The sequence below is a fragment of the Asterias rubens genome, chromosome 3 (genome assembly GCF_902459465.1).
Source record: "Asterias rubens chromosome 3, eAstRub1.3, whole genome shotgun sequence".
In the NCBI taxonomy this organism is placed as follows: Eukaryota; Metazoa; Echinodermata; class Asteroidea; order Forcipulatida; family Asteriidae; genus Asterias; species Asterias rubens.
In genome coordinates this window covers 5,232,775-5,249,868 of record NC_047064.1, presented here as the reverse complement: position 1 = coordinate 5,249,868, position 17,094 = coordinate 5,232,775, and the positions used below count along the sequence as shown (strand labels likewise).

Here is a 17,094-nt window from a genome sequence, read left to right as displayed (position 1 = left end):
GACAAATATCATTGGGTTTTCAGTCCCTGCCTAACTGGGTGGGTTTTCCCTGGAATAATTATCCAGGGTTTTCTTCCTACGCCAAAAAACTTCTCTTCATGGGGTTCTTGGCTAGTTTAGTGATTAAGTTTTGCTTTCATGAGATTCCTTGGCTTAACAACCAGAATCAATAAAAGAAAAAAGAAATCTGTTGTGAATGTCTTCGTGGGGAACTGAGTCTTTTCTTACTGATGGCCAGCATATAACTGTTTGCTGTAACACCATGTGAATAAGTGAAAAATGAAATCTGTAGTGAATATCTACTTAGGGGACCGAGTATATTTTTACCGATGGCCAGCATGGTAACTGTTTTCCTAAGAGAGGTTTGCTGTAACACCATGTGAATATCTATTTTGAGTAACTTTCATTCTGATATGAACCGGTGGGTAACGACTCAACGTTTCGCTCAGTATGATCTGATCGTCTTCAGGAGAATGCTGAACCAACAAAATTGTTTAGAGAAAAACTATCTTCACTTCAATTACTACTTACCCTGGCTCCTCATTGTTCTTATATCATCAATATCGGCATACTCCTCCATATCATTGACAACCCTGATACAAACAAAAACACTATGTTAAAGGGAGGGATACTATTGTACGTTTGGTATTCACTCTGAAAAAGGGATGGAAATTCAAAAAAATAATTGTAGCCCACACCTTGGAAGTGACCTTCAGGCCTTGTGTGTCTGGCGACTTGCATAAACAAAACTTTAAAAATGGGAGACTTTTAGACGTTCCTTTTTCACAGTTTTGCGCATGCTCAGACCTATGCGAGCAATACTGAGCTTGCATGCTCATAGCCGCAAAAAAAAAACTGTTATGTCTGCTGCCGCCAGCGTCTCAAAAGTCTCCTGGTAAAACCTTTACTTACGTAGAAGCCAAAAGCAGCATGTGATAGTAAAAAGCTTTTTGAAGACCATTTCACTTTGAAGTAATGTGTTTATGTAAAAGATAACAATTTTTATGCCCACAATTTTGAATCTGAGAAGCGTGTATTCATACCACGGATTAAGTTTTTAGATGTTAATTTTATTCTGAACATCTACATTTTATACAGGATTAAAACAATCAGCCTTTCCCCCAAAAAACAAAAGGTATACTTTGCCTTTAAAATCTGCCGAAACATTGAACTATACTGACTGAACTCTGCTCATGAACATCCACATATTCAGTAAAAAGACCTACGTTTTGGGTGCTTTGTTGCTGCGTCTTCTGCAGTAGCACACGAGACAGCCGATAAATAACACAATGGCAAGCACTCCCCCTCCTGTAGCCACTGCTATGATGATAACCTCGTTGGGTTGTCCTCTGCCTGGTGGGTACAAAATAGTAAACCAAAACAAATCAATTTAAAAGGACCAAAATGGGGGCAGCATGTCCAGCATGTCGTGGCTCAGGGACCCAAGCTCAGGTGCTGTCAGCAGCGGAGTGTGGGTTTGGGTCCCAGTCGGGACACTTGTTCCCTTGAGCAAGGCACTTAACTATAATTGCTTTGGAAAAAGTCGGCAAGGTAGTGTACTCTGCTAAACCAGACTGGCTTTTTAAGGATGATACCCATCCTTACGAACTTTGAAGGGAGTAACCCCGTTTCAGCCCAAGGAGTAAGTAGCCACGTGCTCCTGGACACAAGTGGCAGTTGATATGGTTCGATAGCCCAAATCAGTTAAGGGAAGCCCTCACCTTGAGGTGGCCTTCTGGCCTGGTGAGTTGGACGATACCCCCCAAAAAATAATCACATTTTGTCTTTTTTGGAATAATAATAGTGGCGTCTTAAGGTGCGGTGGCGCACTCGGCAGACTCTGCCAGAAGCATGGTGGCAAACCCCTTCTCTTAAGTTTTTAAAAGTACCTGGGTTTTTCTGTGTGCATTACACAACACAAAACAGGACGAAGCAATGCTTAAGAACACAGAACCAACACTCTGCTGATCAGAAACACCAAGGCTCGAGTCTGGTGCACTTACGACTTTAACATGGAACTACAGTTTCAAGGTGATTTTAAAAAGGAACAAGCTTTTCTAATATTTTTATGTGAAAGACAAAACAAACTGAATAGTGGTCACACATGTACATGAATGTTCACAAAATACTTGTTTTTCAACTCAACTCAAAAGTGTAGTGAGTCGTGATGTTTGTTTTCAACATGATCTTAATACATGACTTTAAAGGCAGTGGACACTACTGGTAATTGCTCAAAATAATTATTAGCATAAAACATTACTTTGTAACAAGTAATGGAGAGAGGATGACGGTATAAAATATTGTGAGAAACGGCTCCCTCTGAAGTGCCATAGTTTTTGAGAAAGAAGTAATTTTCCACAAATTTGATTTTGAGACCTCAGATTTAGAACTTGAGGTCTCGAAATCAAAGATCTAAACGCACACAACTTCGTGTGACAAGGGTGTTTTTTTCTTTCATTATTATCTCGCAAGTTCGATGACCGATTGAGCTCAAATTTTCACAGGTTTGTTATTTTATGCATATGTTGAGATACACCAACTGTGAAGGCTAGTCTTTGACAATTACCAATAGTGTCCACTGCCTTTAAAAATAAAAATCCTAACTGAAAGGGCTCGCTTGTTCAGTCCTAAAGAATCATTACGATACATGTATTCTAACAACACATGCGTATACCTGCGACTGTTGTCATACTTTTTTGCGTCGGCCTTGGGTCAACCTTGTCATCGTTATGGTAAACGGTGGGCATCAACATACGTGGTGTGGTTGGCCGAGTTGTTGGGGCATTGCTGAAAAAGAAGGAGGGGATAATGGATTTAACCCTAGATGTAGCAGTGAATACATTCATTCCAGTCAGTGGGTAGACACCGTTTCAGCTGAAACATTCACATGTGTCTTTAACTGCACTTTGGTTGAACAAAAACCAATCTACATGTATGGACTTTACCATTAAATGCAATTTAAACATCAGGCCTGATACTTCTCAAAAACAAAGCTAACATGTATAATAATGTTAAATTTGCATCGGGGATAAAGAATATTAATTTTGGTTTTAACCCATACACCAATGTGTGTAAGCACTGTATACTCAGTACTTTCCCGAGTCCTGTGAAAAAATATCACAGGCATATTACTCAGGTAGGATTCAAACCCATGACCCTTGTAATTCTAGAGCAGTGTCTTACCAACTAGACTCCTGAGATTGCCCATTAGCTTAAGGCAGTTGGAATCCTATGTTTGGCAGCGGGTACCGCAACGATTAATAATAGAAGCAAACATGCACGAAACAATCATAAGAAGACACAAAGACGCAACTTACGTTGAGCACAAGCAACTTGGACATGTCAGCGACAAGGGTTGTAACTGTCTTGAATTTGGCAGACTGATCTGTATTTCAGGCTCTCCTCGTTCTTGAGAGAGGCACAATAACTCGCTAGTGGTGTTGGAAGGATTGCAGCTCCAGCATGCACCATTTGATTCTTTACACATACACACCTTGGTTAGACCTTTACCCACCCCAGGCGGACAATTAGTGGCATCTGAATAAGGGGAGAGATAACAAAGCTGCGGACAATTAGTGGCATCTGAATAAGGGGAGAGATAACAAAGCTGCGGACAATTAGTGGCATCTGAATAAGGGGAGAGATAACAAAGCTGTAGTTCAAGGGTTTTTATACCTTTTGGAAATCAACTTGTTGACAATTTTTTTGAAAGAATTTATGCTCACTGTGAATGAAGATGTATGTAATATAATTTACCTGTAGGAGTTTTAAACTCTATAGTCGTCAAGTTTTTGAGAAAATTTTTTGTTTTTAAATCAGAGCGATGTTTCAAGAGAGTTGTGTAAATCTGTCAATTGTTTTACTCATTACTCAAAAACTACAGCACATCAGCAGGTAATATTTTAAGCATAAAGCATTTTGAGAATCACGCCACTTTAAAGTAATGTGAGTATGGAAATATATATCAGTTTTTATTCCCCAAGATTTTTATCTAAGATGCACTTTTTCAGGGGATGTCTTTAAAACACGGCCTCCTTTTGAAATAAAATTTGCACAGGTAAGTTTTTCAGTATAAATCTATATTTGTGTAGGATTAATCAATTTAGTGATTCCAAAAACCAAAGGTGTAATTTCCCGTTAAAAGATGTTTCATTTTACAGGTTTGCATATACTCCCTGTATCTTTACAAGTTGAAGGTTTGGTCGTAAGTAGGGTGGTGTCTTTAAATAATCTCTGTAAAGGTAAACCCCAAGATAAGATGACAATAAAAGAATTTCTCCACTTTCAAGAAAAAACATCTGCAGAAAAAAAACCTTGAAATTTACCAACTTCGAACACTTACATCTGTAATCAGTGGAATCGCGGAAGAATTTACAATCATCCAAATCTTGTTGGAGTTCTGTTAGCTGTCTGTGTCCGCAGTTTCTGCACCAATTAGTACAGTTCATGAGGCTAAGTATAAAAAAAGAATTGAAAGAATTACAAATTTACTCAAGGTATTAAACTTAATTTCAAAATGCATTTATCAAAAATGGGTAAATAAAGCAGACCGTTCAGTACCAGAAATAATCATTGGCAGTGTTCGATTTTGGATATTGTGGATATTGCACACAATTTTCCCCTAAAACAAATCAAGTACGCCCCATCGATATGCAACTCCATTGTGCACACCTCTACTGACCCCCCCCCCCCCCCCCCGCCATCCCTCTCTTTTACTGTGCACATTTGTCATTGTTTTCACTCTAAAAACACAAATGCTGAAATTTGATTACTTTTGCCTTTTAACGCCAACTTTTAGTTTAAATAACATGCTGTTACGTGTAGTCTTAAAATGCAAACTACAATATTGTGAAATTTGTCAACCATACTATGTACAGCTGTTGACATGTTTTCTGCACCTTTTTCAAAGGAAGATGGTTTCAGCCGGAGGGTATATCAAGTAAAATTCCTAACCACCGAGATAGGTTCGTGGACAGGTCAAACCTTGAGTATTTCCACACTCAATACCACTAGCAACTTCCAGTTTAGGCTCGGTCATAATAATTTATACTTTCATCCTAACAAACTGACAGGTTTTTGAGCGTGGTGGTTTCCGGCTGGATGAGTAATGATAAAAACAAATCAAGATATTTTTCCCCGTAAAAAGATAAAGGCAGGTCCTGCCTTTTATTTCAAGTTTTAGGGGTAAAAGTGATACATGTATCATGAAGAAAAGAAAACCCTGAAAGTGAAAGTGTTACCAAGTTGGTGGCCCACCCGCCACCCACCAACTTTTGCAATTCAAAGAAATACACTGACTGTAACTAGTTACTCCTAAAGCTTGTGGTGAGATAGTGGCAGTGTTGTTCCAAACAAACTACAGGGTAAATAAATGTGTTATGCCAATATAATAAGCATTAGCTACCACTTATCACTGGCAGATTTGTTTGTGCATTACCTTTTAACAAAGGCAACATTTTGAATCTGTCAAAACAGCTATTTAAAATTTAAATAAAAGTGTTTGGGCCAATTTGCTTAAAACTCAGACTTTCATCTTTAATAAATTATTGACCAAACTATCAATAGAAGATTGATTTTATGTTGTAAAAAGAACACACAGGATTGATTGGAATGCTAGGTGGCAACAGACTAGGCATGCAAAGCTTGTTGATTCGAATCCCACCCCAGTGATTTTCCTGTGGAATGTTTGTTCACAGAACTCTGGAAACTATTGAGTATACTGTACAGCGCTTAATACACATCAGTGTAAGGGTAAAAAACAAATTGTTATAGACTGAAGACTATTTCAATTGTTAATGTTAACGTACTATGTACAATGTAGTTATGAGCCCATTCCAAGGTGTATTAACCTGGTAAGGCTGCCCCAAAAGTTTCCAATTATATTTTATGTTACCTCAGAGCCTGAGAGAAAACTTGTGACGCTCTATAAATAAATTTTGATTGATTGTTTGACTGATTGATTTTTTTATTCTTATTTATTTTCTGGGGTGGTGGGGGAATTGATTATTTATGCACAAGTATGTTTTCGTTATTTGTAGTAAATCATTTCTCTGTCATGTTTTTAAGCCAGCAATTTTTATGATAAGAGGTGACGATGGAAGATGACCAATACCATAGTCTTCACAAACCAGCAGTGACACAGGCAGTAGAAATCTCAAATCAACAGCCTTATTAAGTTACAGGGGACCCTTGCCACTGGAGTTGACTTCTTCCAAGAAATCTTCCAAGAAAGTGATGGCTCCCCCCCCCCCCCCAAAAACGTGGCACTTCCCAGGGGGTTGTCTAGCCGAGGGGTTCGTTTCACAGTCAAACGCTTAAAACATCTGAACTGACTCCAACCTCCGAAGTAATTTCTTGAATGCAGCAGAACAATTTCTGCAATGACTAATGATGATTACAACCATCCAGCTGAAAACCAGGCCAGAGGTTTTCAAACTGCTGATTAGGGCTATAAATAATCGTGGGTTTTTTTCCTGTTTTGTTTTTTAGGTGTGTGGTTTGACTTTAAAAAACCACAATTCTACGGATATTGTGCCAGTCACCCATCAACTCTGGGTCAAATACTGAACAGAGACAACCCACTACCCAAATGGGTGATGGGATGGATATTGCCACTCAGTCAGAGTATGTCACAAGACTGATCTTCGGGTCTAGCCATTGCAGATATTATGTCATTTTGATCGGTCGAGTTAGTCGTTGAAAAGCGTTTGTATCTGTTTTTTATAAAATGCATATGCGTAGAATACAATGATCCACACAAACATGCCTCGAAATTGCACGGTTTTCCTTTTACCTCGTTGACTAACACGGTCGGCCATTTATGGGAGTCAAATTTTTGACTCTCTGCCATTTATGGCCGACCTTGTTAGTTCGCACAGTAAAAGGAAAAGCACGCAATTTTGAGGCAAATTTGTGTTGATAATTGTATTCTACTTTTAAAACATCTTTCCAACCATATGCATTTTATAAAAAACAGTTACAAACGCTTTTTTATAGACCAACTCGTCCGATCCAAGGCAACGTGTTCCTTTAATCTCAGGTATATGATCTGAGATACATTTGTAGCCCGTAGCCATTTTTTCCTACCATGACAATCATGCGCTGACTGTGTGCAAAATTCAACGCTGTAAAAAAGACATTGAGATGTTATTGTGAAATGCGCTACTGATGAAAGAGTCATTATTGTTTTTATACATTGTCTCTAAATTTTCTTGGAAAAAAATAATGAAATTTACCAAGTTTACCAAATTTATTAATTTAAAACCTTCCTGTTTAGCCTGTACCCGACATGTACCTGACAAACTTTTTGGTGGGAGCAGGGTAAAAGACACTCACTGCAGGTACATAAAATGTTACTTTCAGAAAATACAAGAGTTCTTTTTTTTTTCAAAAAGAGCTAAAAAACAAAACTTTGTTTCATATAAGACTATCAGATTTGTTTGCCACAAACACCTTTGGCAGAACCAAGGATTTCACTTCCAATGGGTTTCATTCAAAGGCTTTGTTATGCCTATGTGTCTGATTGTTATTCAACAATTCAACTGTTCAACATGCTTTAAAAACCTACCTACCTCCAGAATGACATACATACTGGCATCTAGAACATTTACCAAGAAGCCCATTTTTTTTTCACAAGTGCACTACACTACACCTGCTAAGAACGCTCAATCCTAGCTACATACTGTAAATAGTTTTGGGGAATTCATTGGAGGGGAATTCAGCTCGACGATAGTGACAATGCAGGGCATCATCGTGAAGTTTTCCGGACTAATGATGATGCAACATTCAAGGAAAACAACAATTCACTTACTTCTTGAAATGATGCAATGATTAGACAAGATACATGTGCACCTGCCCAGTCAAACATTCTAAATTGTATCAAATAAACTTTTTGGCACATTATTTTTACGCTAAAGTAAGCAGCAACTAAGCTTAACACCAGTAAACAGCTTTAAGAAATTGGGACATGGGCTAAAAATATCCCCTATTTATCCTTACTTTCAGAAAATATTGCATAAAAACTAAAAACTAATACAAACTAAACCATTGGCAATTACCAACTTGTACTGATTTCCACTCTACTCCTCATCAAGAAGCAGATGTTTTTTTTCAACCTTCAACTGATCCCTCCAACTAAAATTTCTCCCATATAATCATGTGTTTGTAACTGGAGCCAATTTGTATGATTTAAAATTTATCAGTTTAACATATGGCATTGAGCAGAGCAGTGTTATTCTTGGAAATGTGGCCATCAGAGTGCAAAAGCAGGCATAGGGGTGTCACAGTGAATCTGTCATGATTCATCACATGCGAAGGTCGGAGAACAAAGACTCTAGAACTAAACGTGTCTCCCATTGATGGATTAAACCACACCTGGAGAACTTCCAACCTGACAGTACACATTGTGCATCGCTAGATAATAAAAAAAAATAAGGGCATAATATTTGCCATCTGTCCTTTGTAGGAATACAGGTCTGATACTTCACAGCGGCAACGAAGAGGATTGCCTCCATGCCTTGGTGCCCGTGAAATGTTCCAGTAAAAAATTACCATTCCTCATAGGATGTGCCCTTTACCAAGCAGAAAATGCCTTGGTGCCCTTGCCCTTTCAAAAACGAAGCAGTGTACAGGCCAAAACTCGGGTGTTTCTGATCAGCAGAGTGTCCCTATAGGTTCGAATCCAGGTCTTTACACCTGTGTCCTATGGCAAGACACTTAAAATTAATATCTTACGTCCTTCGAATGGGACTTAAAGCTTATTAAAAGCTTACTTTTTAGCTTTAACAAGCAATCCCGTGCTAACATTCTAGAATTCAGTTGGAACCTGGTTTAAAGATTGGCTATGACATTAACATTCTTGACATATACACTATGTGGTGTGACAATCTTGCTCTATGGTGTGACAGACTTGCAACATGCTTCATTTTAAAAATAGGCTAATTTCTGTGAGAGAATTTCCTCTCTTTTTTGTTCACATATGTAGCAAGTTCAAATATTGTGGTTTACAGTGCTGTCTGTGCGTTTTTCTTCTTATAGATCTACAGGGTGAAGTCCAAACTGCAAAGCTTTTTTACACACTGTATGGTTCAACCTGCCGGGACGGGGGGGGGGGGGGGGCACTTAGTTTAACATTTTCACTTTATAAGATTATGTCTACGAAGGAGGAATAATCCCTAGTTGGAATACACAGTCTGAGAGATGTTTTATGCATGAATGGTCATTCTCAGATTGAAATTTCTTATTAATCCCTGTCTCTTAAACCACATTTCTACTTGAAGGCCTGAAGTACATTGTCAAAAGCTACAGTGCTTCTTAGCAGAATTTGATGGTTAATTTTTTGAGTAATTGGAAACTGAATACCCAGCCCTTAACAATGCAGTAAACTATCTTTATTTGTACACTTCATTCAACTTCTGGTTGAGTATGCACTTCAAAAATTCAAAACTATATTATTTTATCAAACTCGGTGTCGATATTTGAATGTCGCTAATAATTGAATTGAAAAACAGAAGACCCCTTTCAGACTTGTCCAGTCATGAGTTGAACGGCCTGATGCTAAAATGACTGGCCTCGAGCCTGAAGCCAAATGTAAGTTTAGAACCCTGTATTTAAAAAGAAAATTGAGTTTGACCATGGTTTGACCATGCATTGTTTTAAATCCATTCATTATGCACCTGCAGTGTACATTGCAAATTGAATTAACAGATGATGATACATGTATTAAGAGTGGGCTACTTAAAGACACTGGACACCTTTGGTATTTGTCAAAGACCAGTCTGCTCACTCGGTGTATCTCAACATGTGCATAAAATAACAAATCTATGAACATTTGAGCTCAATTGGTTGTCGAAGTTGCGAGATAATAATGAAAGAAAACAACACAAATTTGTGTGCCTTCAGATGCTCAATAAAAACCTCAGGCCTGAAGCCTTTTAAAGAAATTACCTCTTTCTCAAAAACGTTGTTACTTCAAAGGGAGTCGTTCCTCTCACCAGCTCTCCATTGCTCATTACCAAGTAACTATTTATGCAAATAATTATTTTTGATTAATTACCAATAGTGCCTTTAAGTTTGGACTACTTTAAATATGGATGATAATGAGCAGGGCCTTGCATGCTTTGCGGACATATGCAAATAATAAAGCTGTCAATTCCGGCATATCATTGACCATTAGAGAAAGCCATTGACCATGTACAAGCCTGGACATGATTATGTAATGAAGGCAACCGATGTGTGAAGAGTAGCACTTATGTATGTTCGGCTAATTATGTACCCTAGGTATGTACACAGGTGCACTTAGTATTTATGCATAAGATTGAAAACGTCTTCAGATGTGTTTTTTTCTTGGAGGCCACAGGTGATAACTAATTATCCTCTCCTTTCAGGGTTGATACATCACGGGAGGTGACCGAAGCAATTCTTTCAATTCCCCTCAATCTGGAGAAAGTTCCTCACTGAGGTGAGGAGCCCCACGGGGACAAAGAAGAAAACCAAATCCATTTATGTATGAGGCTTCCATCCATGGCTGGATTTGCAATAAGCCATTTTGAGGTAGATGGACACTATTTGTTTGGTTAAATTTGTCTGAATAAACTCAAACCAGTATACTCTCGTTGCATTTTCACTGAGTATATATGCAGTGCGTGAACCCATTTCTCTGCAGTCTGCAGTGCATAAACAGAAGTGCAGAGTGTAATCATACGTAACATGTCAGCCATTTTTAAGTAATGGTGGACACGTAGGCCTACTATAATACTAATAGGGCACTATTTGTTTGGGTAAAGTTGTCCAAATAAACCCAAACCATTGCATTGCGTAACCATAATTTGAATTGTCAGTGCACGCACGCAGTCGCAGGGAGTATGAACCGGCCATTATAATGTCCCCCATAGCTAAAAAGGGCTATTGCACAGGATGACGAGGGAACAGGCAGAGTAACATTATGATTCAGATACGGTTACTGCATACATTGTAATATCCTCAAATGGGATGAAAACATGCAGGTGCTCCTGGATACAATACCTGCCATATCTTGTTGGGCCCCTGCACCACGGCCCTGTGGCCCCCTTTTAATGTTGGCTCTCATTACGCAGTCTGCACACCCAACAACATTAATTGATCAAAGGAATGGGAGAGAATAACTAAGTCGCATTGTGAATGAGTGGCTCAAGCCGGAATTGTAGGTGCACACACTTATTATTTTTATGCTGAGCTCCCTATTATAGAGTGACTGTTGCAGTGTGTGTACAAATTGTTCATGTTGGCCAATAACAACAGGAAACAATTTCATACTTTAAGTGCTGCTTAAGCAGAAATTATTGCTTAACAATTGTCTGCTTAGCAGAAATGAGCAGGATGAACATTTAAGATATTTTGGCTGAATACCTTATTTTGGTAAGAAAATTTTGTTGTGCTCTGCTACTTTTTGTGCTAATGAGCACAGCTCTATGGAATTGGTTCCTGGTGATGACTGAAAATCTAATGAAGAGTAAAGCTTCATATTGATTATGATCTGCTTTTGCAGATGTCCATGTAGGTGTACTGTACGTGTTTCAAAATAGTATGTGCACCTCCTTTAACAAAATATCACTGCACAACACCTTGAAGGTCATTGCAATGATCTTATATTTCCAGGAACTGTATTGCCTCATGGCTTACATGTAAAACACAGTTTGCCACAGGGGTTGTTGCTTTTCATAGCAGTGTGTCCCTCCCACCCGCTGGTAGGGAAAACATTGCGAAAGGCAGACACTTCCATCAACTTTGTAGCAAGTACATCGTTATCATATAATGGCATATTAAAAGTGTCATTATAGAGCGTTGACCTTCGTACAGCGTTAGTTGCGTGTGTTTTACTGTGTTTCACAATAAATGTCACATGTTCACAGTATGTAACTGTAGAGTCTTCTGTCTGCCAGTGTGGTATTCTATTTACACCGTTTGCGGTTTTTCAAATACCATCTATAGACGATTATGTGATTATATTACATTCCTTTTTGAGATATGGATGTTACATGTACATGTACCGGTACTGTATATGTAGGATGATACATCCTGTACGTAAGTAGGCCCTAAGTAGTACGTAACTGTGAATCAAGGATGTGGGATGACAACCTTTTACAAAATGCAGTATGCACTCCCAGTTGGGAGGAAAAGGAAATGAAGTTAGTTGTTTTTACAGATAGAGAGTTAAGATATGGATACCAAACACTGGTATGGTAGTTGGTTAAGTTTGAGTCAAACTGAAATTTGATTTGAAAGATCACTTGATACATGTATTATAAAATTGTACCAGTGGCAATGATTCTTAAAAGCACTCACAAAAACTGTTGCGGTCCCATAAGCCTTTTTGAGATATGGCGGACACAATGCTACAACACTAAAGTATAAGGTTTGGGTAAATTTGTGCGTATTGACCATAGAAATAGAGTGTGTGTTATTCAGTGAAGTGCGCATTTTAGGCGACGCTGCGTTCACACGTAAACCTATTGCCCACCAACATGGTGAGCGTGGCATCAGTCGCCGTGTGTGACGCGCGTGCAAGGGGTCCGCCATACCTCAAAAAGGTATACACAAACTCATTTGATTTTAAATTTTGCCAAAGTATTAACACTTTTACAAAAATCAAATGAACTTTTATGGAACTGCAACATGCTGCAATAAGATGCAATAAGGCGTTCTTTGAAGATTCAAATTTACTTTTACTGGTTTGTAATCATGAGGGGTACTTCAGACAAAAATAATTATGCGAGATGCTTACTACCATTACAATCTTCATCAAAAGTGGGCTTTCAGATAAAAAATAATACTTTAAATAATTTTTGGTGTCATAATCAACCAAAGTATGACCCAACCTTTTACAGCTGGAAATCTAATTTTTTGTGTTGCTTCACTCTTTAACTTAAACTGGGTCCCAACCGATATTCAGGTTAACGCAGTCAATACCAATCCAACAACGATATCACTATCTGTCCCGTCAACGCGTCAAGCTGTCGGTCACCTGGCCCGACTTAGTCTCGATGAGTTCTTTTTAGCCCTGCAGCCTGAACGGAAGAAGAGGGTCAAATGTTCCCTTCTTACTTCGCATTGACCATTGCTCTTAACCGAAACACGTTTTAATATAATGGACGATAGATTTATTGAATCTTGTTTCCCCACTTCCAAAAACATCGGCCGCAATTACACGGTCCCCTAAGAGTGGCGACTGACAGGGACAGTACCCCCTGCCTAGGAAAACACCTCATTGAGTAGCTTTGAAGCCCCTCGGCAAGTAGTCTTTTGGCGTCAACGGTCTTGCTGGAGTGTCAGCATGGCACGTACATGTGTATTTGAACCCCGTGGACGAACATAATGTACACACACTATCCAAGAGTTCTGTGCTCTCAAATTACTCTCCAATACATTAATCAATTTAAAATTAAGATTCAGAATTTGAATTAGGTTGTAAGTGTCTAATGCATAATCTGAATCTTCTGAGGAATAATGATTTGCATGTACTGTATCTCAGTCGAGGCGCAATTTGCTATAAACATTAGTTACAACACTTTCAATGATGTCAATGTCATGGCGAAAAATGTATCATCATTTAAAGGTACTGTACATTGTAGGCCCTAATGCCATGAATAACACAATAAGGGCCTTTAAGACATGTAAGCAGCAACATTTCCCTTGTTTAGCAGAGCAAAATGTGTCAATTGCTTTTCAAAAATCACCATTCACTACTCAACATTGCCATTCAGTGTGCACAAACCAAGTTCATGCTAATTGTGCTACATGCAAAATTGCTAGAAGAAATCGCTCCCTCAGTAAGTAATTACTGCACTTTGCATTTTGTGAATAGTAGCAGGTCTCCATACACAACTGACCCCTGTATAGAATGGATGGGTTATTATGAAAAGGGTGAGAGCTCAGCAGGTCAGCCACAGTTTTGCATACACGCTCTATTTCTTGCCACCAAGTGAAAATAGATCCTTGGTTTAGTTGGGTATTGTTATGGTAAAAAGTCATGGCACCATCCTAAATGAGAAGGTACAATGTAATGGCTTCCTTTTGAATAGCATTAGAATGGGGCTTCAATTTGATCCAGGGAGCTGGAGACTGGACTCATGCACAGAAAACACACACCCATGCATGGTGTGTGTTCACCCATCGTTATGGTTCACCCATTCTCAACGATGCATTGTGGACATCATTCCTTTGTTCTGTCCGTTGTTCCTGCACAGTTACCTACACAGATTTCCTTGTTGGGGCACCAAATCTTTAGAATTCCCTGATGATGTCCTTTTATTTTCTCTGTTTTGTGTGGTCTCAGAATTAAAGGTTGTAAATTGTACACACCTTCTAGAAATCTTCGTTATAATAAGAACAAGTTGTTTGTTATTCCACCAGTGATGACCAAATCATATGGTGAACGCAGCTTCGTTCACACTGCCTCAACCTTATGGAACAATCTCCCGGAACACATAAAAAACATTGATTCCATTATTAGGTTTAAGATTGCTTTGAAGACGCACTTATTTAACATTTAATTCATCCATTTTGTTTGTTACCCAGTACATCTTGTCTTTGTATTCTGTTGTGTTTTTCTCAAGAGCGCTTAGGGACATGTTTGATTTCTATGTGTTATGCGCTATATAAGAATGGTTAATTATTATTGTTATTATTAAAGGTGCTTGAATGGAAATGAACACTATATTCTTGAATATTGTTGTGTCAACCCTTGCCTTCAATTCCTAGAGCCCACATATGTACAATGTAATGGCTGAAGCCACACGCAATACAAGTTGTATTGCATCACAAGAGCCCTTTGCACTTGTGAAATTTACTCACAAAAAACACAGTCACCCACAGAATGGAGGGCTTAGATTTTAATACCACACACCCACTCACTCAGCTCCCCCCCCCCCCCCCCCCCCCAGGGTAATCAACACAAGCTCCCGCAGGCTGAACATGATGAAAGTTATTTTCCATTTCTTTACAAATATTTTGGCCTTTTTGGCCTCAGAACAAAAACAGTTCTGAGAAACTGTCATCTTGTATAGTCATTTGAACTTCTCAACCGCGACAGAAGATTATCTGTTCCAGACGATTTTTCTTTTGCAGTCTGCGTATACATAAAAATGGATTCAGCATGAGCACAGAAAAGTAATTTGTTTGTAAAGGTGCAACTTTCTAGTCTTGGTTTTTTTTTTTATGTAGTTCATCAGGGATGAAAGTGAAAGTTCATAAAAATGTTTTGTAGGCCTGGGTCTCTTCTCCATCAGGATTCTCAGCAGGATTTGTTAATATCGCGGGGCATTCTGAACGTCAAAACCACTGTATTTTTTTATTAAGTTTTACTCCTTGCATGGCATTATTATTTACACCCTGCCTTAGACTTTGGACTAAGTGTTTTATTGTTTATTTATTTGTTCATTATTATCATCATTTTATACAACCCACACAAAAAGGGTCTAAAACTTGATATATGTAAAATGACCTGAGTACATTCACACCATTACAGCAAGTAGGCCTACAGAGTGTAGCTGTGTATTTGAGTATTGGACAAATTATTATTTGTATTCAAAGTCCAGTCTCTTAGTCTTACACATGTCATGCACGTACACGCTCATGTTGTTCAAAATGTAAACTTTGCAGAAATGTCACAAGATGACTCATGATACTATGTTTACACTAGTATAGACACATTCTGGAACCATCTCATACATGTACCTTCTTAGCATACTGTAATCCGGGCCTTAAACTTCACTCTTGAACACTGGGCACTACAATTTCCCTCTTAAAAGGCAATTCTATGAGAAATATTGACACTCGTATTAAGTAGTGACTTGAAACTTTGCATACGCTGAAAATTTGTTGAGGTTATGCGGTAACTTAATGACAATCTTTAATTGAGTTGGGGCGATTCTAAAAAGAACCGTAAATTTCAAATAGATGTTTCAAATCGTATGCCCTGATCGTCTTCTGGAGAAAGATTTAAATCTGTATTGAAACTTTGCAAAAGGGCACCACAGCAAAAGCACAGGGTAATTGCTGTGGGTTATTTTGAGGCCTAGTATTTGCTGTGGAAACAATCAGCAGATACCATCTTGCAAGATGTTAACGTCTGATGAAGTCTTAGAACCCTCAACTGCTGCTTTAATGCCATTTTCTGCTTTTCGTGGAAAACCCGCAGCATACAAATCAAATCAATCATGTATAGCATGCATGGCAATTATTAAATTACACGCTTAGGAACATAGATAAAAACCCTTGAGGCCAAAGACGAAAACATGTAATTTTTAAATGCACTACATATTATACATTGTACAATATGTAGTGTCAGTGTAAAAATGCATGCTTAATTATTGCAAAAATGTGGTGTCTCGCACGAAGAGACACAACAAAATATTGTATCTTGGCACATCCGTATAAGTATTTTGTGTGTGCTTTTGAATATTTTAAGCAAAATAACACATGTTGAAATTTCCAAACTCGCGCCAAATGTTAGTGCTCATGTACTTAAGGTTTTTGCACTGACACAATGAATGCTGTATATGTAAGGAATTATAATTCCTTGAGTTAGGCTCAGTTGGCACTGAAAAAAAATAAACGGGCTTGATGTTCATGTAGAAGTGATAAGGAGAAAAGTTTTAGCAAGTCTGTGCTTTTCCGATCAGCAGGCATGATGAAATAGTGAAGTTCTTGGAAAAAGTAGGAACAATTCATTGAGTGTAAAGGTGCTTATATTATATCATTTTGACAATTCCAAGGACAACCAAAAAGGAAAGTTCAGACAAACTAGGAATAATATAGAATGGCTGTATTTTTTGTATGGGGTGACAGTGACAAAAACAAGTAAGTTTTCGATTGGCCATGTCTGTTTATTTGGTTTTCAGATCACCCACAGGGGACAGGAAACACATTTCTCTTTTCAAGCTTTTAGGCTAATGTACATGACATATTTAAATGACAGGTGCATGACACAGATAAACACTCTCGCTATAAACACTCGACTAAGTGATAAATATTTTGAAGTGTTATTTCACAATTTACAGTTCTTTAATTGGTTTTAACTCCACACAATGATTGAGTGTTATAAAAAACATTGGAACT

At 38.3% G+C, this 17,094-nt stretch overlaps 1 protein-coding gene across 2 annotated transcripts in view; it reads right to left on the bottom strand.

The window, feature by feature from the left end:
• Positions 1-17,094, bottom strand: part of LOC117288124 — a 29,574-nt gene that overhangs the window by 3,991 nt on the left and 8,489 nt on the right. The window contains exons 2-6 of one of the 2 annotated variants that reach the window (XM_033768825.1): positions 4,343-4,452; positions 3,318-3,537; positions 2,675-2,787; positions 1,227-1,353; positions 532-593 (exon numbers count right to left, since the gene is read on the bottom strand). In XM_033768825.1, coding sequence (XP_033624716.1) covers positions 532-593; positions 1,227-1,353; positions 2,675-2,787; positions 3,318-3,537; positions 4,343-4,452 — 632 coding nt within the window. The remainder of the gene's footprint in view (positions 1-531; positions 594-1,226; positions 1,354-2,674; positions 2,788-3,317; positions 3,538-4,342; positions 4,453-17,094) is intronic. The other variant, XM_033768826.1, reaches the window with a different exon arrangement.